This window comes from Oryx dammah, unplaced genomic scaffold (genome assembly GCF_014754425.2).
Source record: "Oryx dammah isolate SB20612 unplaced genomic scaffold, SCBI_Odam_1.1 HiC_scaffold_19, whole genome shotgun sequence".
NCBI classification, from domain to species: Eukaryota; Metazoa; Chordata; class Mammalia; order Artiodactyla; family Bovidae; genus Oryx; species Oryx dammah.
Genome location: NW_024070203.1, coordinates 49,450,343 through 49,476,783, shown reverse-complemented (window position 1 = coordinate 49,476,783; position 26,441 = coordinate 49,450,343). Strand labels below are relative to the sequence as shown.

Below are 26,441 nucleotides of genomic sequence, written 5' to 3'. Positions count from 1 at the left end.
ATGGTAAGTTACCTCTTTTCAGGAGCCAGCAGTATTTTCAGAAGTTTCCCGTCTTAATTCAATGTTATACTTTTTAGCTCAAATCTGTATTATTCTACAGTTCAATTAAAAACTACGGAAAAGGGACTTTCCTGGTGGTCCAGTGGTTAAGACTCTGTGCTTCCAGTGCAGGGGCCCTGGGTTTGATCCTGGTCAAGGAACTAGATCCCACATCCTGCAACTAAGACCAGACGCAGGCAAATAAATGCACATTAAAAACTATGGCCATGTGGGATAGCTTAATCATTCAAAGGGCGTGATTATAACAATAAAAGGCATTCAAATAGATATATGTGACCGTGTATGTAGGTAATTGCATTCGTGTGTGTAGTTGAATTCATGTATGTAGACAATTGCATTCACACACAGAAACCTAAATTGCCATGAGTAAGAGTGACACAGTGAGTCATACCCTCAGAACTTAGAAATAAGATTGCCCTCTGAGAGTTAAATGGACATGAACTTGGGTGAACTCCGGGAGGTGGTTGAGGGACAGGGAGGCCTGGCGTGCTGCTGCCCATGGGGTAGCAAAGAGTCGGTCGGACACGACTTAGCAACTGAACAGCAACAACTGAGTGTTAAAATAAGCCCATGAGACAGCACAGGAACGTTTAAAGTGATCATATGTGATAGGTAGTATGTCTGTAGCTCAGCAAGATTTCCTTGTGACCTGATTTAGTGTATTAGAACCTACCAAGACTTGGTCACCCAAAGTAGTATTGAAAAAAAGAGTCACAGTGGCAAAAATAGGCAGTGTCCATTCGAGTGCTATCCAGAGGAGAGTCATGCTGTGGCCAGGACCTTGGAGTATTGTAGTTGCACTGGCAGGGACGTTGTGTTATGGGGAAGGACGCAGGGAGAGGTAGCCAGCCGTGTATGGCTTTATTGGCAGGATCAACCGAGTGAGGAAATGGATGCAACAGGCGTGCTCAGCCTGATGCCATTGGATACTTGATTCATCTCATGCCTCTGTCTCGATTCCGCCGTCACCAGTAACCTTCTAATTTTGGTCAAGCTTCTCGTGGAGGTCTGCCAGTGGGGAGAGCGTGCCCTGGTGGCATCAGTGCTGGTCCCGGCCTTTGTGACATTCACCTCGCTCATTGTGAACTGATGAATCGCTCTTCTGGTGTCACACGTCAGTCTTGTGAGCTTCGGCGACGGGAGTCGGCCCTGAGGGATGGCGCGGCTTCAAAGGGCTGATGAAACGGGCTTTCAGAGCCAGGAAAGCCGAGACAGGACTTGGGATGATCACGGAGGAGGTGGTGGGGAGCTGGACATGGCGAAGGGTAATTGGGAAACTCTGCGTATGGCTCTTTTCCCCCCACTGTTTCAGCTTCCTTTCCATCAAGATGCCTTATTTTTTTAATTTCAAGTGATATTTATCAGTTGTGGGGGTGACTGGTCATGGGTCGAAAAAGCGAATGTGACTACATTATGTAGACTATACTTATATAGAGTATATTATGTATACATAGTACAGGTGACTATATTATGTCGAGCCCTCTTGGGAGGTGACCCAAGCAACAGCCTCACAAGCTTCGTCTTGCTGGGTTTAAGCATGTGTATTAGTTGACTTGGGCTGCTACAACAAAATACCATGGACATGGGGGCTTATGCAACAGACATTTTTCTTAGTTCTGGAAGCTGTAATTGCAAGATCTGGATGCTAACATGATTGGGTTCAGGTGATTCTTCCCAGCTGGCAGACGGCCTTTCCCCAGTCCATGAACCTGGAGGACGAGAACTCAGGTGTCTCTTCCAGTTTTTATAAGAACATTAAGCCCATGAGACTCATGACAGTCTCCCCTCATGAGCTAAACCATCTCCCCAAGACCCCACCACCAAGTAACATCACACTGAGGGTTAGGGCCTCAACATCTGAATTTGTGAGGGCAAGGAGACACAAGCGTTCAGGGTATAAGAGCATGTATGTTACATACACATGCATAGAATATGTTGATTACTTCAAGTGAAGTCTTTTGGTATAGGTTATTTTGAGACAGTGTCAACTAAGCTCACACTTCTGGTATGAATTAGAAGTCCTAAGAATTGTCTATGCTTTGGAGTAGGAAATAGCAACCCATTCCATATTCTTTTGCCTGTGGAATCCCACGGACAAAGGAGCCTAGCAGGCTACAATCCATGAGGTCACAAAGAGTCAGACACACTAACACACATTATTAATATACTTTTGTTAAGAAAAAAAAGTTTCCTGGAATAGATAACTTCTAAACTCACGTTACAGACCCCAAATTCGGAATAACTTTTTTTCACAGAGAAAGGGAAATGGAATAATCTACTAGTTGATGAGAAATTAGTAATTCATGGGACTTCTGGTTATTACCACCTGTGTATCCCACTGTATCCCATTCGACACACATGTGTACCGAAAGCCTGCCATGTGCACAACCCTGGCTGAGTGTCCTATGACTTGCAGACCGGAGTGCTGCGGTTGTGTTCTCAGAAGTTGCAATACAATAATGGATGGGACCCTAAAGTCCTTTGGGAAAGTGGCATTCTTTCCATATAGAATAGTGATCTCCCACCAATTGTATAATTTTTAAAAAACCTTTCAATCGGGTCTTCTTTTAGTGATTGACATTCCCCATCAAGAAGCATCCCTTAAGGACTCAGAAATACTGTCTGTAAAAACAGACCAAAATGCTGACTGCAACAGCTCTCAACACTTGTCATCATTCCTCCTGGCGATATTCTGACCCGTCTTTTTAATGAACCGTGGCATCTAATCAGCTCTGTGGTGCTGGCATCACGGCGTGGACACACGTTACCACACAGAACGAGCACAGGCACACCACGCGCCCTCCAAGAAACCTGTCCAGGAAAAACTCCTGCCCTCCACACTATGTTAAACATTTTGTTTTAAAAGCACCTAATCTGACTCTGGAAAATCTAAGTCTACATCCTCATTTAGCTGGCCAGTCCCCAGCTGACTATGCCACGTTGGAACCATTTCCAGCTGGATGCAGGTGAGGAAGGCTGGAGTTAGGTTGGCTCTAGTCAGCATACTTCTTGCCATACTGTTCAAATTTATTTTTTTGTGTGTGGAATCAGAAGTCTTTATTTCAGGTCTCTCGCTCTGGTGTCTTTTTTTCCTGTTTATTTTTATTTTATAGTGGAGTATAGTTGATTAACCATGTGTCAATTTCAAGAGCACACCTAAGTGATTCAGTTAGACATATACATATGTCTATTCTTTTTCAGGTTCTTTTCCCATGTAGGTTATTATAGAATATTGAGCAGAGTTCCCTATGCTCTACAGGAGTTCCTTGTTGGTTATCTGTTTTAAATATAGCAGTGTGTACATGTCCATCCCAAACTTGCCATGCTTTTAAATGCTATCACTGGGTACATTAGAGTTACCTGGAGCATTTATTAAACCTCAAGATTTCTAGGCTTCAATTAATATTTACTAAATTCTCTGGGAATCGCACCCCACACGCCTCTGCTAGGCAGCTCATGGGGAACACTGCTTTGAAGTATTTTTATTCTCTCATCCAGCCAATTTTTAATGGGTAATAAAGCTGGGAGAGTGTGTTTGTTTTTTTTTGTTTTTTTTTTAAATCTGAAAGGTGGTGCTAGTAAATTCTCTGAGCTCAACAGATTCTGAGTATCATCAGAAGCCCTGTAGATAAAACTGAATGAATACGCCTGAAAACCATGTCTGAGAAGATGGGCACAAGTGAAAATGCCTTTCTGAAGACATTTAAGAAGCAATGCATGAGAGGTCTACAGATCTAAAGGAGTTGGCTAGACTGGTATTTAAGAGTTAATAAACATAGTAAATATGTTCAGTGGAACCCAGAATATAGTTTTGTGAGGCCATTAATACAGAATCCTCCAGGGGCCAGATCAGTCTCAGCTTGGCCTATTCACAGTGGCATAAATTAAGAGGTAGGGGGAGATCTGTTTACTCTTTACAAAGAGCATTTGCAACCAGGCTTTGTATTCAGGTATTATAGGTCTTTGTTGTTTTTCCAAATAACTAAAGCATATCACTTTTTTAAATATAAATTTAATTTTTAAAAAATTCTTTTTCTGGGACCCACTATCACTCAATTGACTGAGTTTCCTCCCAAATAAACCACCTCTTGCCGCTGTTAGCATTTCAGCAGTCTCATCCTTTGCTGGCAGCTGTCACGTTGCTGGGACCTGTCAGAGCAGTTCCCATTTCAGCTTCTCATCTGCTTTCAGCAGTAGACACAGGTAAGACCACTGGTTACCCAGATAAACCCTAAACTCTTAAGCATCGTGGTTCCAGTCTCACATCTTCAAACTGAAGCACGTGGGCTTTGTGACAGCTTTATTTCCTGTGGTTCAGTGACTCTCTTCTTCCAACTTTAAGAATGTATAACTAGCCACGTCTGCCAGAGTCTATTTTATTCCTGTTCTTTTTGGTGTGTGTATTTAAGTCAGACATTAGCTTTTCGTATGCCTTAAGATAGAAAGGTCTGCAAAAATAACTTCTGCACTTACCCCTTGGATTGAAGACATTGAAAGTACTTTGTAATTTGTGTTTCAGAGTTAGGTGACTTTAAGGAGGAGATCCATTGGCTTTAAGAGTCTTGCCTATTAATTACCTTTGCACAGAACACTTACTACCATGCCTAGATGGGTATTTCAGTCATGCTCTAAAATTGGATGAAAGTGAAGCACAAGTGAAACCAAAGTCTGATGAAACGTGGTGTTGAAGGCTGGGAGAAAAAATGCCATCAGCATCCTGCAGAGGGGGTGTTGTGTGAAAATAAGTCTGCAGTAGATGAGGGACTTCTCTGTGAAAAACCAGGATAAATTCTTCTCGTGGGTTTTTGAAAGTCAGGGTGAGCCTGTTGATAAGAAACCTCTCCTTCCAGGGCTGCTGCTAATGCTGCTTTCTCCTGGTGGTAATGGTCTAGTCAGAGCCCCAAGGAAGGAGCTGGAAAGAAAAACGGCACCTTTTGAATAATTGCACTTGCCTCTTTTTCTTCAGGCTTTCCTGATCGCTCAGCTGGTAGAGAATCCGTCTGCAGTGCAGGAGACCCTGGTTCAATTCCTGGGTCGGGAAGATTCACCTGGAGTAAGGGGATATAGGATAGCCAAGTGAGATAACTTTCTCTGTGCCAAGAATTCATACTGTCATATTTAGTGGATTTAAAAGAAAATTGCCAGTTTTTGTAAAGAGGGTGCTTAACCTTAAGTTTAGAAAGGAAATCTCGATTGTTGGCATGCGACCTTGACCTATTTGGGAAGTTTGAACGCCGAGTGGTGGCTTTATCGTCTGCAGGATGGACTGAGAGATAGAACTCTTGTTTTTGTCCTTTAGTGCAAGCTATAAATGTGGGCCCTTGGGAATTCTCGTTTCTGGGCTTAATATATTACATGTTGCATGATATTTTATCTTAAGGATCCACAGGAGCCTGTGTGACTTTGGGTTTTTCAGCTACTGCAGCTGTTTCCGTATCGGTAAAACCAGGATAATGCCCACTTGCTAGGATTTTTGTGAGGCTTAACACTTTGGAAAACACCTTGTATAATAAATGGCCATCTCACAATAAATAATTATTTAGATCGTCCCAGGAAGAACAGTGACTAGTGGGTAATTTATTTTTATACAATTTTAAAGGTTATTTTCCATTTACAGTTATTCCAAGATACTAGCTATGTTCTCCTTGTTGTACAGAACATCCTTGAGCCTGTCTTTCCACCTATAGTTTGTATCTCCCACTCCCCCACCCATACACTCCGTCCCTCCCTCCCGACTTGTACCTGCAAGATTGTTCTCTATACCTGTGAGTCTGCTAGTTTCACATATTCATGATGCTAAGTGAAATAAGTCAGAGAAAGACAAATGCTATCCCTTATATGTCATATTTATTCCACATATAAGGGATACCATATGGCAGTTGTCTTTCTCTGACTTATTTTACTTAGCATCATGCCCTCCAAGTCCATCCATGTGGCCATGCTGCTGCTGCTGCTAAGTCGCTTCAGTCTTTTTGTCTGTCAGTTTTGTGTGTCTAAACCTCTCCTTTTTCCATTCATCTGTTGATGGAAGTAGTATGCATTTTTAACAATCAGGGATAATTGTCTTTCAGCCCCGCCTGGGGTGAGGGCTCAGCATGGAGGGAGGAAGGAAAGTTAATGGAGGCAATGCTCTGGAATTGACAAGAGCTGGTCAGTTCCTGTAAGCAAGTTGGTGGGTGAGTTCTCCCTTGGATACTCCAGAGATGATATAGTCAGCTACCTCCCATTTGCAGAGAAGAGGGCCACTTGGACTGGGTGACCTTGATTTGATTTCCTTTGATGAGAAATGGTGGCCGGGTGATATGGTGGTCAAAGGCTGTACAGGGGAGGCTTACTGGGGAAGGGCAGAGTGCCTGGGAGCACATGTGAGGTCTGCAGAGACTCCCTTCTCCGGATGCTGGCCTCCTGAAGCACTCACAGCTGGTGGGACAGGCTTGTGATTCAAGTTCTCCTTACTCTCCCCTAAACCTGCCCATAAAATAACAATGCACCAGGGTCCCCTTTTAAAAACAGAATTCTTTTGTATAAAAAGAACATGTGATTGTTAAACAGTTCTAAAGTACTCAGAAAAAAAGTCTTGAGACTCCAGAGCCAAAGACAGCTGGCTTGTCTTAACTCTGATGCCTGCAGAAATGCAGCTGATGCAAAGCCAGACTCTGAAGGGCCTCTGAGTAAGCTATCCTGTGAAGTGTAACCTGCACTTTGGTGTTTTTTCTAACTAGGCGGTTTAAATGCTCCTTTAATGAAGGGTCATTAAAAAATAGGTTATATGCATGTTCTCCTCGTCCAGTGTAGATGATTTTTTAAACATTCTTTTAATATATTTAAGTGTTCTAATATATTAAGTATTAAGTATATGAGTCAGTTTATTTTTGTATATGAGCATATACTTTGTATTTTAGTTATACCATGTAATTTGAACGTGCAGATTAATTATGGTGCTGTCAGCGGTGCTCCATCCATATGAATTCTGCCTCCCTGTTCTGCCAGCGGGAGGAAACAGTAAATTACTTGGGAAATCAGGACTGTCTCACTTTTATGGCTGTCAAAATAGTGTAAATTAATTGTACATACGTGCATGTGCATGCTAAGTAGTGTCCAAATCTGTGCAACCCTGTGGACCGTAGCCTGCCAGGCTCCTCTGTCCATGGGAGTCTCCAGGCAAGTACATAATCACCTTAATCTTTCTATATTTGTAGCCATGAGAGGAATAAGCCTTTACGCCTTATTTTCATTTTATCACCTCCCCTTCTGTTGTCCACTTTCTCCCCAGGCCCAGATTACATCAAACAGAGATTTCAGGAAGGTGTAGATGCTAAAGAAAATCCTGAAGACAAGGTCCCGGAAAAGCCCCCCACACCAAAGGAATCGCCTCACTTCTACCGCAAAGGCACCACCCCCCCAGAGTCTCCTGAGCCAAGTCCCAGACAAGGCCGGTCTCCCTCCCCAAAGCCCGCAAGGAAGCAGAACCCCAGTTCAGGGGCAAGACTCAACCAGGACAAACGCAGTGCGGCTGAGGAGAAGGTGACGGCTGCCGTCAACAAGCCCTTGACCTCCAAGGCCCCCCCAAAGGAGGTGGGGGCGGTCGTGCCCTCCTCCAAGTACTCTGGCCGCCACCACATCCCCAACCCCAGTAACGGGGAGCTGCACTCTCAATACCACGGCTACTACGTGAAACTGAACGCCCCCCAGCATCCTCCGGAGGACACGGAGGAGGAGGGGTTGAGCCAGTCTTCCTCGGCACTGGTGCATAAGCCGTCACCCAACAAGTGGAGTCCCCCTAAATCTGTGACAAAACCAGTTGCCAAAGAAAGCAAAGCTGAGCCAAAAGCTAAGAAGTCTGAACTTGCTATACCAAAGAACCCAGCGAGCAGCGATGTGCGCCCTGCTTTGGAAAAAGAAGCCAATTCAGTAAGTTGTATAAGACGTGGTTCCCTGTCCCTCTGCTCCTCTGGGTTCTTCTGGGTGGCATCAGGGGAGATCAACGCCTTGATGATGACAAGGAGCCCAGGGCTGTGAAGGGTAGCGTTTACTAGCACCAGTAGCCTAGCCACCAGGGGCTCTCTGGGCAGCATTCATGACCTCCCTGTCCCAGCTCCACTTTCACAAGCCTTTACCAGCACGTGGCGGTAAGCTTCATGGGAGCTGTCTTATCAGCTCCAGCTGTGGTAACAAAAAACTATACCTTGAACTGAGTGGTTTAAAAAGCAAATGCTTATTTCTTACAGTTCTGGAGGCTGAGTGGTCCCAAGATCAAGGCACCAGCAGATCTGAGGTCTGGTGAGAACCCACTGCCTGGTCCATGGACCACGGGCCACCTTCTCCCTGAGTCCTCGCAGGGCTAAGAAAGAGGAAACTAATACCGTCAAAGGGCTCCAACCTTATTACCTGATCACCTCCCAAAGGTCCATCCTCCAGGGCTTAGGGCTTCACTGTGTGAATTTGGGGGCAGGGGACACAAATGGGCAGCCTGTAACAACAGCTGACTGCTGGGGCTGGGACGGAATCATGGGCCTCGGCCCAGAGGCCGGCCGTCATGCTCTAACCAGAAGGAGAGGTCCACTGCCATTTGCTAAGTTCTTAACTTGCCTTTAGACTCCACCCCACAACAGTCAGCATCTTTCGACAAAACATCTTTTCTGGTTATTGTGAATTATTCTCATAAATGTTTAGTTTGGATTTTATTTAATAGCCAGGCTTTTCAGAACTACTACTTTCCTGTATAAGAAGTGAAAATTTTCAGTTGGTTAAGAAAGTTACTTTGGTTTTCTAATTCCTCAGAGTGTAAATCTTCCTAAAATTTCAGTTTTCTCATAGATGCTAGTTTTATTATGAGTCTTCACCATGTACTGTTTTTATTATTCAACCAGAAAGCTCTCTGATATCCTTATTCAGTAAGATTTAAAATTCTATTAAATTGTTCACCTGGTCATATGGCTTTGGAAAAGATTGTAATTTAGGGAAGAAGCCACAGTTGACCCAGTATTGACTAGTAATTTCTGAGACATATTTGCATAAAGGTGTAGATTAATATTTTGGCCAACAAGAATATAACCATTGGTTTACTTTTGTCTGTTCAGTCTGCTCATAGGTTTAACACTGAAATTCATTTTTCAACTAACTTTTATGTTTGAAATTTCTTAGGTTTATTTTGCTAATCTATTAACATGGGTTCCCACCTTCTTTAAATTCTCACCTTTTTAATTATCTAAATTAATCAAATTAACATGATTAACTTTCCAAGAGTCAAGCTTTTATATAGATATGTGGTTTTCAAAACAGTAACTTTGAGACTCACTGTTTAGTAAGCCTTTTTTTTAACATTGATACATCAGTATCCTGATACTAAATACGTCTTAATGTTATCACTACTGAATTTGTTAAATGTAATAACCTCTCTTTTGGCTTTCAGCATTTATCCATAGGGTTAGTCAAGCTTCCCATATAAATTGGTATTAGTATGCTTGATTTACAAGAGGAAAATTCGGACAATACACGGCTATATCGTTTATACCTTTTGGGTACCCATTAGTGGGTTCAGTTGATTTTCAGAACTCCCTAAGGGAACATATATGCCCCAGTGTCCCTCACATTAGGTGAGTTACCTAGTTCTTACCTGTAAGAAACTGTTGCTGACTGGTGTGTTTGGTGAATTAGTGCCTTCTTGTTTAGAAACAGCATCTGTTTCGTGGATGTGCAGAGCATTTGGATTCTGGGAGTCAGCCAAGCATCATGCAGCTCTGCAGGCTGGTCTCTAGGGTTCCCTTGGACACCCCAGGATAGGAGGCGGCCAGCAGCTGTGTACCTCTGTTAGCAGCTGGAAGTCAGGGCTGAATTGGTGCCTGTTTGTAAAGAGTTTAACAATTAATCTTCCCTTCCTTGATAACAGAAAGCTGCCTTTCACACCCCTGATAACTGTTTTCTTCACAAGGAACGTCACTCAGTCGTGTCCGACTCTTTGTGACCCCGTGGACTGTAGCCTACCAGGCTCCTCTGTCCATGGGATTTTCCAGGCAAGAGTACTGGAGTGGATTGCCATTTCCTTCTCCAGCGGATCTTCCCGACTCAGGGATCGAACCCGGGTCTCCCGCATTGTAGACAGACGCTTTACCGTCTGAGCCATCAAGGAAGTCCTCTTCACAAGGAGTTAGAAAAGTGACAGAATCATCCTAAAGGTAGTCAGTGAATGACTTTTAAAACAAAAGACCGCTACATACAATTTTGAAATTAAGACAATGTATTAGTTACAAGTTTACAAATAACAACTTGGAAACTCTTAGAAACATTCACACTAAAGCAGACATTATGGGGGAAACCAGACTGAGTTCCTCTTTGTGAGACAGTGTGAGAGGTCCACTTTGAATCAGAATCACCAAACAATTTGCAGAATTGTAGTCAGCCAACTTACTGAGAGTGTAGGCTACTAGCTAAGGGTGTGGCCACTTATGCCAGACACCATAGGTTCACATCCCAGCTGTGTTACTTACCAGCTCTTTGACTTTTAGGCAAGTTTCTTAATCTGCTCTGTGACTTAGTTTCTTCATCAAGCTTTGTGAAGATTAATATCAGTGGTTGTGAGTTGATACTTGTAAAGGTCTTAGTTCCTTGCATAGGGTAGGTATTCAGAAAGCACTGACTATTATTAAGTTCACCTCAACACTAGTTGGAGCATAAACAGTTCATAAATATTTTCCAGTAGATTTTGATCCATCCTCAGGATCACCCTGGGTATCGATTCCTAGAAATAGAATCTTCAGGGACACGGGCTAACACTGGGAGAAGGAGAGCCATAACAAGGATTACTTTACAACCTTCCTCCAGCCTGTGACTCCTGTGGGCATTGGTTGCATGTGGACTCATGTCCCAGGAAAGTACATTCTGTGTGATGCCAAGAGTTTTGTAGGATTTTTGCAATATAGCAACTTGGGTATAAGGCAGTAAGGAGATATCTTGAGAACCTTATGATCAAAGAGACTAGTGAGGGGTGTTCTAGTTAGGAGACTCGACTCCTGAGAACCACCCACACTTTTCTCTTAGCAGTTACACTGATCAGCTTCCAAGTTTGAGATTTACCCAACCTTTCTTCTGAATTGTTATAAAACCTAAGGCAGCCATGTCAGATCAGGTCTGAATCACACACACACACACAGAGTAAACACATGTAATTAACTTTTGCTCTTTTCATGTTTTGGGAAAAGCTTGAAGTTTAGCAAATTGTACTAACTCTTCAGAAAATTCTTCATAATTTTAAATGAGTGATAGTCTCTTGAAGAAAAAAATTCTCGAGTTAGAATTTCTTTCCATAATTTGACTTCCTACACTTTGGTTTCTAACTGCCTGAAAGTGTCTTCTAATCAAGACTTGTACTTTGCCCTGCCCCAACAGCTTCTTGTATTACACCTGTCTCAGTCAGTCTTCAAAAGCAAGACTGACTTTTTTTCTTTTTACTATTTTAAGCTACAGCTGGCCACCGCAGTCATATTTATGAGACTTCACCTTAAAGCTTTACACTCTGTACCCAGCCCAGGTGTCTGACGAGCACAGAGGTCATGTCTTGATATCCACCTGTTAAACATAGTGTCCCAGAATTTATTTTTTTTACCTGGCTGTTTGTTTGAGCCTTTTATTGCCAGTTTACTCTTATCTAAACTGAGTCATCTTTAAAAATAGCTTTGTAAGTGGAGCTATACTGGTAGGATAAATATATGTGTATATTAGAATATATATGGGAGAAATACTTATTCAATAGAAATTACGTCTGTATAAATATACACAAACCCAAAATACTAACCAATTCAAAAAGTTAGATAAATTCATGGAACCTTTTAAGGACTCATAGAGTGGGAGTGAAAGGTCCAGGCACACCTTTACTGAAAGTACTTTCTCCATCATTCTGCTTTCTCAGAGTCCCCTGGAAGTCACTGGACTTTGCATCATATTGGTTTGACATTACTTTCCCTTGTCTTTCATTATCACTCATTGTCTTGAGGAATTATGAAATGAAATCCACTAATCCAAAAGAGTTGAAAGGATCCCAGAATTCTTAACACATTCCTAAGAAAATCTAAACACATTGAGTGAGCAAAGTCTATTCAGTATGTATATTAATAGCATTTCCGTAATCTCCGGCCTAACTAATAATGTTGAAAGATCAATTATTTTCTGAGTTCTAACACATTATTTATGTGTTACATAGGTTAGTACTCTCCTATTAATTTAGAACACAACTATTCTAAAAGACCCATTGGAGAAGTTGATGGTAAATTATTTTTAAACTAAGGCCTGTGACTTTAACAGAGATGAAGGACATGTAGTTCTGAAGTGAACAGACCAAAGTTGTTTAATCTCAGTTCTAATTTATTCAAACTGGCTGAGTAACCTTGGGCAAGACACTTATCTTTTTGGAGGTTTGTAAAAGAGAACTAATAATCACTGTGAAGAATTATTTTCCTCCCTTACTTGGAGTTTAGGAACTAGGCTTTTTCTTCTAAGAATCCCTCTATAACACCCGTTTTTATTCCTCCTCTCTGTCACCCTGATTTTATGAATCACCCTGTTCTTCATTTAATACAGTGAATATATCTGTTCAGCCACCATATCTGTAGCACTTGGAAAAGTGGAAGGTGGGTTCTCATTAAATACTGGTTGTCCGGATGAACTGGACAGCCCTTCAGTGTGGGTACACAGTGGTGAACAAGGAGGACCCCTGTGGGACTCAGTCTAGGGGAAAAGGTGGCAGTTAACCAGAAAGGACAGTAAGGTGTGAAGTGTTAGGACACAGAAAGAGGAGGCACTCTGACCTCTACCAGGGAGGATGTGGCCTCATCCAGAAAGGAGACCTCCTTGAAGGACACGGGACTCAAGCCCTGGACCCCATGAGATGAACACTAACCAGTGGCAGTTCCAGCCTCCCTTACTCACTCACCACCCCCTACAAATCACATCATTATAGAATCTCAAGACTGACACAGTTTCACTGTAGGATAGTCAACTATAGTACAACTGTTTCCCCATCCATAAAATGAGAATAAAACTACCTACCCCACCTCCCTTATAAGGCAAGTTTTAGAGCACTTTTAATGCTACTTAAGAATTAGACAGTATTTTAATAGTTAATACCAAGAATGCCTCTTTATAATAAAGATAGCCAAACATAACCAGATCTAAACAGATGGGTCATACAGCAGTTTTGTTTTGTATTTTAAAAAAGTAAATTTGGGGCACTTTAGACTATGTGGTATTTATTATAGTGGTACTTACCAAAATAGGATTCTGTGATTTGTTAAAATATAACTTGATTTCTGAAATGCTATGGCTGTGAGCAGAGAAATTAAAAATTAGATCTTGCACAGTAATTTATGAAAGGTTCAACTTCCCACTTGTAGTTTTTACATTAAGGAAAGGATGGTATCCAAAAAGAAAACCAGGAAAAACAAGAGTCAAAGAACCTCCTCCTGAGTTTTTCCTGAACTTTGCCGGAGCAGCCTCACCATCCTTCAGATTTCACTCTCCTGTTTCCAGCTGCCTTGATGAGGAAATGATTTCTTCCTAGTCCAAATGGCTGCTAAGTCGCTTCAGTCGTGTCCAACTCTGTGCGACCCCATAGACGGCAGCCCACCAGGCTCCTCTGTCCCTGGGATTCTCCAGGCAAGAACACTGGAGCGGGTTGCCATTTCCTTCTCCAATGCAGGAAAGTGAAAAGTGAAAATGAAGTCGCTCAGTCGTGTCCGACTCTTCGCGACCCCATGGACTGCAGCCTACCAGGCTCCTCTGCCCATGGGGTTTTCCAGGCAAGAGTACTGGAGTGGGTTGCCATTGCCTTCTCCGAGTCCAAATTACACCCTACCTAACAAAAATACATCTCTAATTCTCATCAGTTTTAAACCCATTATGGTGAGCTGTGTCTCACCCAGACTGTTGCCCAGTGTTTTAAGGTGAAGTCAGTTATTTAAGTCATTTTTTAGGTTTAATCAATACTAGGTTCATTTTTGTATGAAAGTTCAGAGATGACTCCATCTAAACACAGCATAGCTATTTTTAGTTTATACCTTTTAGAACTGTTGTCATTATTCATGCTTTATTTACTGCAACTGTGTTGTTGTTGTTATTCACACACTAAGTTATGTCCAGTTCTTTGCAACCCCTTTGGATGGCAGCATGCCAGGCTTCCTTGTCCTTCACTGTCCGCTGGAGTTTGCTCAGACTCATGTCCATTGAGTTAGTGATGCTGTTTAACCATCTCATCCTCTCCCAGCCTCTTTTCCTCCTGCCCTCAATCTTTCCCAACATGAGGGCCTTTTCTAATGAGTCAACTCTTCACATCAGGTGGCCAAATTATTGAAATTTCAACATCAGTCCTTCCAAATGAATATTCAGGGCTGATTTCCTTTAGGATTGACTGGTTTGATCTCCTTGCTGTCCGAGGGACTCTCAAGAGTCTTCTCCAGCACCACAGTTTGAAAGCGTCAATTCTTAGGCACTCAGCCTTCTTTATGGTCCAATTCACACCTGTACATGACTACTAGGAAAACCGTAACTTTGACTATATGGACCTGCAACTGTGTTGTGTCTTTTTAAGTATTTTTGGTAATTGGTTTTGTGAGCTAACTTAACTATTGCTATTAACATGGAAAGGTGACACTTAGAATTTTCTGTTTTGTTCTGTTTCATTTCCAGGGCCCTAATTCAATCATGATCATCCTCGTCATGCTGTTGAATATCGGCTTGGCCATTCTTTTTGTTCACTTTCTAACTTGATTGGAATTAGGAAAGGTAAGAATAGCCTTAATTTCTATATAAAATCACAGTCTATCACATTCTTTTCCCCTATTCAGATTTACATTTTTTTTAACAACCGTGCAGTGTCCTTCAATTTAATTTTGGCTGCGCCTGAATATGATTCAACATAGTTACTTAATGATATCACTGTTTTGACCCTTCGGTGAAGTCATGACAACTAGTGGTGTGAGCCCACGGTCCTCTGCAGTGGTGTCATCAGCCCTTTAAATGGCACACTCCAGGCAGACTCAGACACAGGGAAGGAGGCTTGGAATTAGGATGGGCTCACGAGAGAGAGAGAAAGATGGAAAATTCAACCGGAGGACCTGTCCAGTCCCCCTGGGAAGGCGTTGTGGCTGTGGGGTCCTTTGGGAGCTGAAGCAGGCAACCATGTTGGAGAGCAAAACTTAATAATCATTCTTTCTTAACATCTGCTGAAGCAGCCCCATCCGGCGAAGTTCTTGGCATTGGCTACTCCATCTGTCCTAGCAGAGTGTGACTAAACTGGAGATGTATGGAGCTGCTTTTTTTTTTTTTTTTTTTTGATGGAAGTCAACAGCTGCCTTACTATTTTACCATCTGACGTTGCTAGTAGGGAGCTGGGGAAACAAACGACCGCCCTAGGAATGTGGTCGGAGGATTGTGTTGCTGCGGCCATGGTTCCAACATTCACTCCTGTCTCAGTAGAGGAAGTAGGCAGCAGCATCACTCACCAGTCTTATGCCACGACCTGCTGCTTTCTCATCTCCCGGAACGTCCCGGGAGAGAAGGTTTTGTCGGCTTGTGCACGGTTCTGTTCATTTCTGCTGTTTACTTAAGTCTGATGTGTGGTCACCTGCAGCGTGCGGTCCTGGCCGGAGGAAGCACACGTGTCACATCTCGAGGAAAAGAAAACAACAGAATTCTAGAGAAGATGTGTTTATTTTGATAGCAATACATCATTCTTCATGTCATTTTTAGTCTTCCTAAACCTGTAAAAGGCTATTTAAAATTTAGCAATTTGAAGGCATTATACCTAAGAAATCACTTAAACATTTTTAAAGCTACTGAGATGAATTTATTTATGCACTTCGGAGGTGCTAAATTTTAAAAGCTGAAAGAACAGAATTCTAAGAAGTGTAGTCAAAATGTTGCATGGGTTGCAGTAATCAGTGTTTAAAGGATTCAGTTTCATTGCTGACGTACTTTACCAACCAAATAAAATCTTGTCAGTGGCTATGTTAATTCCCATGAAAGTTAAGCAAGATGCTATTAATAACTGCTCTTCTCTTTTTATTCCCCCAACTTACAAATTTTCGTTGAATACATTCAGGTAGAGCATAAAGCTTCGTTCAGTCAGTGCTTCTCAATTTTATGCCTTTCGTGTTTTTCAAAGTCCTTTTGTAATTTTATTTCACACTTTAAAGGCGTAGACAATTTTTAAGTATCTGTCTTTTGCAGTCCTTTGTTATTCTGACATAAACTGATTTTTTTTTGCTGTTTTATAATTTATTCTTTATTACTCAGAAGCATGCTTATTTAGAGAAACTATGTGGGCTTTATATAATTATTTAAAAAGAAAATCAGGAGAGGAAAGTTATCCATTTAATCCTGGTAAAACATTGAGGAGAGGGAGCTATTCCTAAGTATTTTCATGATCTGCATGGTTTAATCAGATTCTTCTTACCTTATTTGCTACCATTTCGATACAGAAGAGAGGTCATATGTTAGCACAGATGTGGAGTGAATGTCACCTGCAGGGTAGTAACCCAGTGGTGTTTTTTGCAGAAGTACAATATGTTGAAACTCCTGGGTGTGACCAATATGGAATAAAGAAGAAAGCAGAAAGAGAGCAAATGAAAATTACATCTTGTATATTTATTTTTTACATTTTCCTTTGACTTTTAAATCTAGGAAGTACGTTTTTACCCAAGAAACGTTTCAGTTCCTGTGTCGGTCTCCATACTCTCACTGCTCCTTCCTAACCCCATAGCTCTTGATGCTGGGAAAGCTGATTTTTTTTTTTTAATGAAATAAAATATTTAATCTTAAGTGTTTATTTCAAATGTGTAATGCTTTGGAAATAATGGGTAACAGATAATAAAGGATATGTTTATAAAGTGAGCATGTTGGTTCCATTTATAAATATATGTATGATTTATAAGCTTTTTTAAAACAAAGCTCAAATTGTTGGTATTTTTCTAAAATGTGCACAGCTGTATTTTACATGAAAGGCTCTTTCTAATGGGTTGTTATACTGTACTCTACATTTTGGACAGCACATGAAGTCTGCCAATGTACTTAATAAAACATGACTTTGTTTATTTAAAGTTTCTTGCTGTGAAAAAGAACTCCCTACCTGCGAGTTCCGTTATTTATAATCCTTGAAACCAAAATGTATAATGTACAGTTTTCACAACTGTATCTGCTCTAATAAAAAAAAGTTGGTTATTAATAAAGTTGCAGGTGTGTTTCCTTTAAGAGTAAATTACTGTCTTGAGTTATGTGGAATTTTTTGATGGTGATGGTGTTGAAAGAAAAATCTGCTGAAAAATTAATAATAGAAATGGGGGGCGCACAGCACAGTGCTCAAGGAATCCGCCTAGGAGAAGGTCACAGTGCTGCACCATTATTTTTTTTCTATGTTTCTTTCACCTTGGGCCTTTCAAGTAATTTTGCAAAATAAGATTCTTGGCTCTGCTCATTGCCTCCATTGTGTATGTGCTCAGTCATGTCCAACTCTTTGCAACCCTATGGACTGTAGCCCCCCAGGCTCCTCTGTCCATGGGATTTCCCAGGCAGGAATACTGGAATGGGTTGCCATTTCCTTCTCCAGTGGATCTTCCCGACCCAGGGATCAAACCCGGGTCTCCTGCATCCCCTGCACTGGCAGGCGGATTCTATCAACTGAGCCACCAGCCAGAGTCATTGACTGTATTAGTGCCTTATCCCAGGTTTTAAGTCCATTCCTGTTTTCAAGGAAAATGTCAAGTTGAAGTAAATCTCCTACACGGGCACTTTGCAGTTAGTTTTTTGACCGTTGTGGGCCAGAGAAATCGATATGTTACTCTAGCCCCTGCTGCTTAGGTACAAGCAGCTTGAATAAACTTACACTTGAAAAAACTTGCTGCAAATAGAACTTGCAGCCTATGAGGAATAATAAAAAGTGCTTCTCTAGAACAGCTTCCCAGGAAGCTGCCACAGCACCTTTAAATCCCAAATTGGTCACTCCTATTGCGAGCTAAGGTATCAAAGACCCCCACAAACATAACAGATTTATCAACTCAGATGATTCCACTCTTAGCAAATCCTCCAGGAACAGAACAGAGAACAAACCACTTTGAAGCAGTCAGGAGAAGCACAGGGTGCTAGAACAATTACCGACTCCAGATTCATGTCCAAACCACAGATTTCAGTGGCTGAAGCCAAAAGCTAGGGGAAGACTGTGTGGTTGGGAAATCTGGAAAATATTCGGTGTGCCCTTTTCATGCAATAACTATTTCAAGAGTCGTGAGCAGCTCCCTGGGCTTCTGCTTACACACACAGCCCCCACCCACCCACCCACCCCAGACTTTGGAAAAACGTGTAGACTCGTGTCTTCAATATCACAAGCACTGTGGACGTGGCACATCCGCCAGGAGAATGTAACAGTTCATCAGGCTGTGTTCGATTATCCCAGGTTTACAAATTATCTGTGTCCAACATTTCCTTCTTTCCCCACATATGGATAAGTACTTAGGAGTCTCTCATAGGAGTCTGATATATGGGAGTAGGGACTAACATTCTCTGGATAGGGGTGTGATATATGGGAGTAAGAGAAAATATCAAAATGTATAGAATGCAGTGAATACTGATTAACACAATAGTATGAATGAAATTTTGGCTGTGATTGATTGTGGATTCTTCACTAATCCGTGCTCCCTGTAAAATGAGCAGAACCATAGCACTGACCTCACAGGGTGGATCTGAGGAGGAAATGAACTTATTTACATTAAGTGTTTAGGATAGTATCTGGTGCAGAGAAACTGCTTTGGCCATGTTAGCTTTTACTAATTGGAGGAACTGGGAAAGAATTTAATTTGTGTGTCTCAAATTTTTAAAATATAGTAAGATCCCACTAAAGGCCTCTTTATAAAGGTTAATCATGCCATAGATCATAGGATGTTCTTCAGTGGTGATCACTGAGTCTCCCTCCCTCTGAAAATCAAAGACCATACTTATAGACCTCCTTCTCTACACTGAAATGTGATTTCTTGTAGAGAACGTGACATTTGCTTTACAAAGAACTTCCTTATCTCATTAGAGTCTTTTAAGGTCCCTATGAAAGATTTCCTGCAGGTAGACTTGCCTAAGGTTATGTAGCCAAAAAGTTGTAAATATTTGTAACAGTCCCAGGTATGACTGCATACTATGCATTTTCATTTCAGTATACTGACTAGCATTATTCCACACTGTCGTACTATCAGCCATGAAAAGGCAGACAATATGATGAAATTCAAGGTAACAGTGTAGGTTCCATGAGCCCATTTCCATAAGTTCCTGAGTCCTACTCAGTTTATGTAACTACAGAAGCCTATCAGAAGTTCTGAATAATGTACTTAAAATCCTAAATGTTAAATGTATTTCAAAATTACATATATTTATTTTTGAACCTTAAAAATACTAAATATTATTTATACCATATTCTTGAATTGGGAGAATCAATATTGTGAAAAGACTCCACTACCCAAAACAATATACAGATTGAATGCAATTTGTATCAAATTACCAATGGCATCCTTCATAAGAATTAGAACAAAAAATTTTACCATTTGTATGGAAACACAAAAAACCCCAAATAGCCAAAAGGATCTTGAGAAAGAAAAACTGAACTGGAGGAAATCAGGCACCCCGACTTCAAACTATACTACAAAGCTACAGTAATCAAGATAGTGTAACTGGCACAAAAACAGAAATATAGATCAATGGTACAGGATGGGAAACCCAGAGATAAGCCCACACACCTATGACAGAGGAGGCAAGAATATACAGTGGAGAAAAGACAGCCTCTTCAACAAGTGGTGCTGGGGAAACTGGAGAGCAGTACATGTAAAAGGATGAAATTAGAACACTACCTAACACTATACGCAAGATAAAATGGATTAAAGACCTAAATGTAAGACTGGACACTCTAAAACTCTTAGAGGAAAACATAGGAAAAACACTCTGACATAAACCACAGCAAGATCTTTTTCAACTCACCTCCTAGGTGATGAGAATAAAAACATAAATGGGATCTAGTTAAAAGACTTTTCCACAGCAAAGGAAACCATAAACAAGATGAAATGACAACCTTCAGAATAGGAGAAAATATTTGCAAACAAAGCAATGGAAAAAGGATTAATCTCCAAAATATATAAACAGCTCATGCAGGTCAATATCAAAAAAACAACCCACTCAAGAAATAACAAGTAGAAGACCTAAATAGATCTCTCTCCAAAGAAGACATACAAATGGCCAAGAGTCACATGAAAAGATGCTCAACGTCACTAATTATTAGAAAAATGCAATTCAAAACTACGAGGTGTCACCTCTTATCAGTCAGAATGGCGATCGTCAAAAAATCTACAAATGCTGGAGAGGGTGTGGAGAAAAGGGAACCCTCATACACTGTTGGTGGGAATGTAAATTGATACAGTCACTGGAAAACAGTATGGGGGTTCCTTAAAAAAACTAAAAATAGAACTACAACATAACCCAGCAATCCCATATACACCCTGAGAAAACCATAATTCAAAAGGACACACACCTCGATGTTCATCTGTAGCATGACTCAACACAGCCAGGATATGGGAACAACCTAAATGCTCAACAACAGATGAACTGATAAAGAAGGTGTGGGTGTATGTGAGAGAGATGGAATATTACTCAACCATAAAAAGGGAATGAGATAAGCTCATTTATAGAGATGTGGATAGACCTAGAGTCTGTCATACAAAAGTAAATCAGAAAGAGAAACATAATTAATGCATGTATGTGGAATCTAGAAAATGGTGCACCTATTTCCAGGACAGGAATAGAGATGCAGATACAGAGAATGGGCTTGTGGACACAGATGGGGTAAGGGGAAGATGGGACAAATTGGGAGACTGGGATTGACTACCATGTGTAAAACATAGCTAGCGCAGGGAGCTCAGCTCAGTGCTACGTGATGATCCAAAGGGCTGAGGTTGGGGGTTGGGAGAGAGATCTTAAGAGGGAGGGGATTCATGTATCTATAGAGCTGATTCACTTCACTGTACAGCAGAATACAACATTGTAAAGCAACTATACTCCCAATTATTTTTTAAAGTTCTGGAAAATGTACTTAAAATCCTAAATGTTAAATGTATATGAAAGTTTCATAACTTTTAGTGAGGTATTTACGTATTTATTTTTGAATCTTAAAAAATACTAAATAACGTTTAGCTCTTAAATGCAAAGTTGCTTGGTATTTTGGAGTAAGAGGCACAGTATAAATGAAGTTGGTGTGGGTGCTTGTTTGAACCTGATCTCTAGGATTAACCCAGAAATTGCAAATAGAAGCCTAAAAGATTTAGATATAAATCATCACGTTCTTTTGACACTTGATCTCAGTATCCCAGAAAATTGCCTTGCTGTTCTCTTGAATCCCAAGTCTGATTTAGGTCAACTATTAGTAGAATTAACACAAAAAGTGAGGGCCTGAGATTTGATCAGCCAGTAATTGATAAAGCTGTTCACTTACTGTGGTGAAGAGTATTAGCCACCTTTGAGGAGAATTTGAGAGAAGGCAGAGAATAATTCAGTGGAAGATGACTACAGTGGTGATGTATTGGGTTGGCCAAAAAGATCATTCAGGTTTTTCCATTACATAGCTTACAGGAAAAAAACCAAGTGAACTTTTTGGCCAACCCAATACAAGTCTTTTCTTACCCCAAGCAAATTCATTCATGAAATATCAAGAATACTGAAGATTCAATGGAATTCATGATGTTATTTGGTTACAGAAAAGCAAAGAAGGGCTTTAGTTCAGTCCTGCCACTTAGGACACATATTTAAAAGGAAAGAATCTGGTAAGTAAGTATCATGACCCTAGTGCTAGAAAAGTGGAAAGTAGAAACAAAGGTGAGAAGAAGCCGAAATCTAGTTTTCTCATGTTCTGCTGTTCAGCCGTGTCTGACTCCTTGCCACCCGGTGGACTCCAGCACCCCCACGCTTCCCTGTCTTTCTCCATCTACCAGAGCTTGCTCAAATTCATCCATTGATGCGGTGATGCCATCCAACCATCTCATCCTCTGTCTCACGTTCTAGGCACATCTTAACACTCGCTTCTGACCACTAGAAGAAATGCCTAGAGATCAGGTAGCTGCTTATGAGGTGATAAAAGCCAAGAAGATGTTCAAACATAGCATCATTGTGGAGCTAACAGATGGTCAGCCCCATTACCTGAGAACTAGATGTGACACTTGCAATTTTACATCAGGTAATTGGGTCAAATATAAGTTAGGATAGGTTAACTAAGATCCCACATACTGCCCAGTGAGGCCTTAAAATAATTTGGGACTTCCCTGGTGGTCCAGTGGTTAAGAATCCACCTTCCACTGCAGGAATGCAGGTTTGATCCCTGGCCAGGGAACTGGAATCCTACAGGCCTCAGGGCAACTAACCCACAACTAGAGAGCCCACGTGCTCCGGAACCCACATACCACCACTACAGAGGAGCCTACCACAATGAAGATGCTGCGTGCCACAACTAAGACCCGACACGGCCAAAATCAAATCTTTTAAAAGTTAGGAGAGGTTAGACACCTACAAATCCACACATTGTTCAAAAGGAAGAACACATGGATCAGTTCCATCCATCATCACTCATAGATCTACTGACACCAAACAAGAATTTGGGAAATAATCTCAACAGAGGGAAGCACCAAAGAACTGTGCTTCAGATAAAAGGTTTGGTGGTGTTTTGTTTTATAGTTGCTCAGTTGTGTCCAGCTCTTTATGGCACCATGGACTATAGTTCACAGGTTCTTCTGTCCACAGGATCCTCCAGACAAGAATACTGGAGTAGGTTGGCATTCCCTTCTCCAGGGGAATCTTCCTGACCCAGGTGTTAACTACACCAAATTGGTTTTGTCAGGATACAAGTAATATGAGGAATTCATAAGTTTTTTTTATTTCTCAGTATGCACTATGAACATTTCTTAATGTTTCCCTACTTTTACAATTTGACTTTCTTCCATTGAAAGTGAAAGTGTTAATCATTCAATCATGTCCAACTCTGTGACCCCATGGACCACATTCCACCAAGTCCTTCTGTCCATGGGATTCTCTAGGCAAGAATACTACTGGAGTAGGTAGCCATTCCCTTCTCCAGGGAATCTTCCTGACCCAGGGATCAAACCCAGGTCTGCATTGCAGGTAGATTCTTTACCATCTGAGCCACCATGGCTTTGAATATTTCTCAGATCTTTCCATTTTTTTCCCCTAATAATCATGTCCATTTTTTCCTTCACAAAAGGGGTAGTACTAACCAGATCCTAGCAGACAGTATTTTTAAGTCTTCATTGCTTCCCTCAAACTATTAATCTATACGTATTTGTGTTGACTTCCAAAGACTACCTCAGTAAATTATAAAGGAAGCACTCAAAACTATCAATATTTGCTCTTCTACTCCAAGCTCTCAGGAGTTTTCCTGCTGCCTGTGCGTTCAGTACACTGCCCAGTGCCCTGTGCCCTGGGAAACCCCAGCTCTCCTTTTCACCTCATGGCAGCAGGGTTTCCTATCTGTCTCCCCATACCAAGGCCAAGATTAGACACACACGGTGCACCAGTGTGATGTGACAAACAGCTCAGCTTAACTGAGGATTTAAAGTCAGAAGAAACTTATGAAGGCTTTCCATCAGGCCCGCCACTTTCTCAGATGCGGTTTTATGAAACCAGCCACACACTTCCTTTTGAGTCATCCCTATATTCTTTGGCTATGCCAGCACCAAACATCATATGTCTATTTGCGACCCTTAAGGATAGTTTTGGTGTCTGTAAAATGGGAACAATAAAATCTGCCTCATAGTGTTTTTCTACAAATCAAAGTAGGTGATTTCAGTCAGCTCCCTAGCACCTACTAGACTCAGTGTATGGTAGGTAATATTAACTTAATAGTCTCACCTTTGTTAGCAATTTGCACTTAGTTAGTTCAGTCACTCAGTCGTGTCCAACTCTTTGAATCGCAGCACGCCAGGCCTCCCTGTCCATCACCAACTCCCTGAATTCACTCAAACTCACATCCATCGAGTTGGTGATGCCATTCAGCCATCTCATTCTCTGTCGTCCCCTTTTCCTCCTGCCTCCAATCCTTCCCACCATCAGAGTCTTTTCCAGTGAGTCAACTCTTCGCATGAGATGGCCAAAGTACTGGAGTTTCAGCTTTAGCATCATTCCTTCCAAAGAACACCCAGGGCTGATCTCCTTCAGAATGGACTGGTTGGATCTCCTTGCAGTCCAAGGGACTCTCGAGAGTCTTCTCCAACATTTGCACTTACTCCATCAATAAACTTCTTGGCCCAAGATGGAGCCCCTCCTGCCAGGAATACCAAGTCAGGAAACCAAAACCAGATACTTTCTGGTCCCTGCAAATGCTCCATTTGACTAGAAATGCAATATATACTCATCCCAGGACTTCCTTGGTGGCTCAGTGGATAAGAATCTGCCAATGCAGGGGACACAGGTTTGAGCCCTAGTTTGGGAAGATTCCACATGCCGCAGAGCAGCTAAGCCCAGGTGCCCCAACTGTTGAGCCTGTGCCCTAGAGCCCAGGGGCCACACTACCTGGCCCTTGTGCCACGACTGAAGCCCACTCTGCAGTGAGAACCTGCGCATCTCAGCTAGAGAGTAGCCTCCATTCCCTACAACTAGAGAAAAGCCTGCACAGCAGTGAAGATCCAGCACAGCAAAAGGTAATAAAAATAGACACACTCAGTCCACCAACCATCAAGCCAACCTGGGTCTTCTTACCCCAAACAAGGGTGACTCTGTGGCCCCAGCCAATTAGATATTTTCTACTTTTCTGTTCCTGTTCTTTATTCTTTATCTGACAAAAGATTCCTCTCTTCTGTCCCATTTTGCAGTTCTCTAAAAAGGAAACTATCTACTTCTTCTCAAGTGTAAAATGAAGTTTGTTTCTATCCCTTAGATTGTTTTATTCTTAATGATCATTGATGTTTAACTTATTGAAATTCTTTGATCCTTAAGTATCAGGTCCTGACCTAAGGAATATATTTGGCATATAGAATCAGTTGTACTTTACACAATTAAATGAGTTCCTTCCCCAAAGCAAAGGGCACTCAAAATTCAAAGCTCCTAATGACCATCAGATGGTACAGTGATGAGTATTGACTCATTTCTCATAAGAAGCTTAGAAATATTTAATAACATGAAACACATTATATACAGTAGGTACAATTATTCATTAATGTCTGTTATTGTATAATAAAAAGGTACAATTAAGATGTATGAGAAACAAGCTTGAAAAAGGCTAGCCACGATTATTATACTCTTGGTTGTAGGAGCAAGCTTCCTGGTGCATGCAGAGTGTCGAGATTTTCACTGATACCCAGAAGTATGTTAATGTGCCTATTATGTTTAATCATTGTGGTTATGAACACAGGCAAATGGCTGTGCCTTTAAATTAAAATATATTTAATCAGAAATAATAGCATGGCAAAATACCATGTTGCATCTCCCAGAGCTGAGTAGTTAGTGTAGCAACCATTCGTTTACAAGTTCTGTCATTAATATTTATAAGAAAAAGAACAGAAAAGAGGACAAGAAGTTATCTGTTCCAGTTAAGTGATCATCCAAGTCCAGAGAGCTTATCTCAAATCCTGCATTAAGCTAAACCTGGGTGCTTTCCTCCAAAGGGTAACAGGAAACAGCGCTCCTGCTTGTAACATTTTATTCACTATTTTAAAGACAATCTGACATTAGATGAAAGTCACCTTCTGGGACTTTAAATAGCTTTTATATTATTAAGACACACACTATTTTTTCCCTTTTCCCAAATCTCATACTATAATGACCACAGCAGGCAGGAGCCTTTCAGTGGTTCTCAAATTTTAATGAGCATTAGTCAAACACTGCTGAGCCCACAACAGTTTCTGACGGAGTATGTCCAGGTTTTTGCATGTCTAACAAGTGATAGGATGTTGCTGGCCAAGGGACTATACTTTGAGAACAACTGCCATATGGAATCAAGCAGTACACGAGAATCAAGCACCAACCACCGCCAAAGCCCTTTGCTTGGCTGTGGGTATGGTGTCCTCAGGAGAAGAAAGAAGAGTGAAGAAGAATGCTTGCACACTTAACGCGTAATGCAGTCATGCTTCTCATGCCCAGTCACTCAGTCATTTCCGACTCTGAGACCCTATGGCTCCTCTGTCCATGGGATTCTCCAGGCAAGAATACTGGCATGGGTTGCCATCCCCTTCTCCAGGGGCTCTTCCTGATCCAGGGATTGAACCCACATCTCCTACACTGGCAGGGGGATTCTTTACCACTAAGCCACCTGGGAAGCCCCAGCAATCATGTTATTTGATCCTTAAACTACCTCTACAAGCTACAAAGCA

At 41.4% G+C, this 26,441-nt stretch overlaps 1 protein-coding gene across 6 annotated transcripts in view; it reads left to right on the top strand.

Moving 5' to 3' along the window:
• The window catches only part of JPH1 (junctophilin 1), an 86,458-nt gene extending 69,614 nt beyond the window's left edge, over window positions 1-16,844 (top strand). The window contains exons 4-6 of one of the 6 annotated variants that reach the window (XM_040262062.1): window positions 7,334-7,971; window positions 14,737-14,832; window positions 16,606-16,844. In XM_040262062.1, coding sequence (XP_040117996.1) covers window positions 7,334-7,971; window positions 14,737-14,817 — 719 coding nt within the window. In that variant the 3' untranslated portion in view covers window positions 14,818-14,832; window positions 16,606-16,844. Of the gene's footprint in view, window positions 1-7,333; window positions 7,972-14,736; window positions 14,833-14,969 lie in introns of all 6 variants that reach the window. The other 5 variants (XM_040262061.1, XM_040262059.1, XM_040262060.1 and 2 more) reach the window with 5 other exon arrangements.
• Window positions 16,845-26,441: the final 9,597 nt, after the last annotated feature.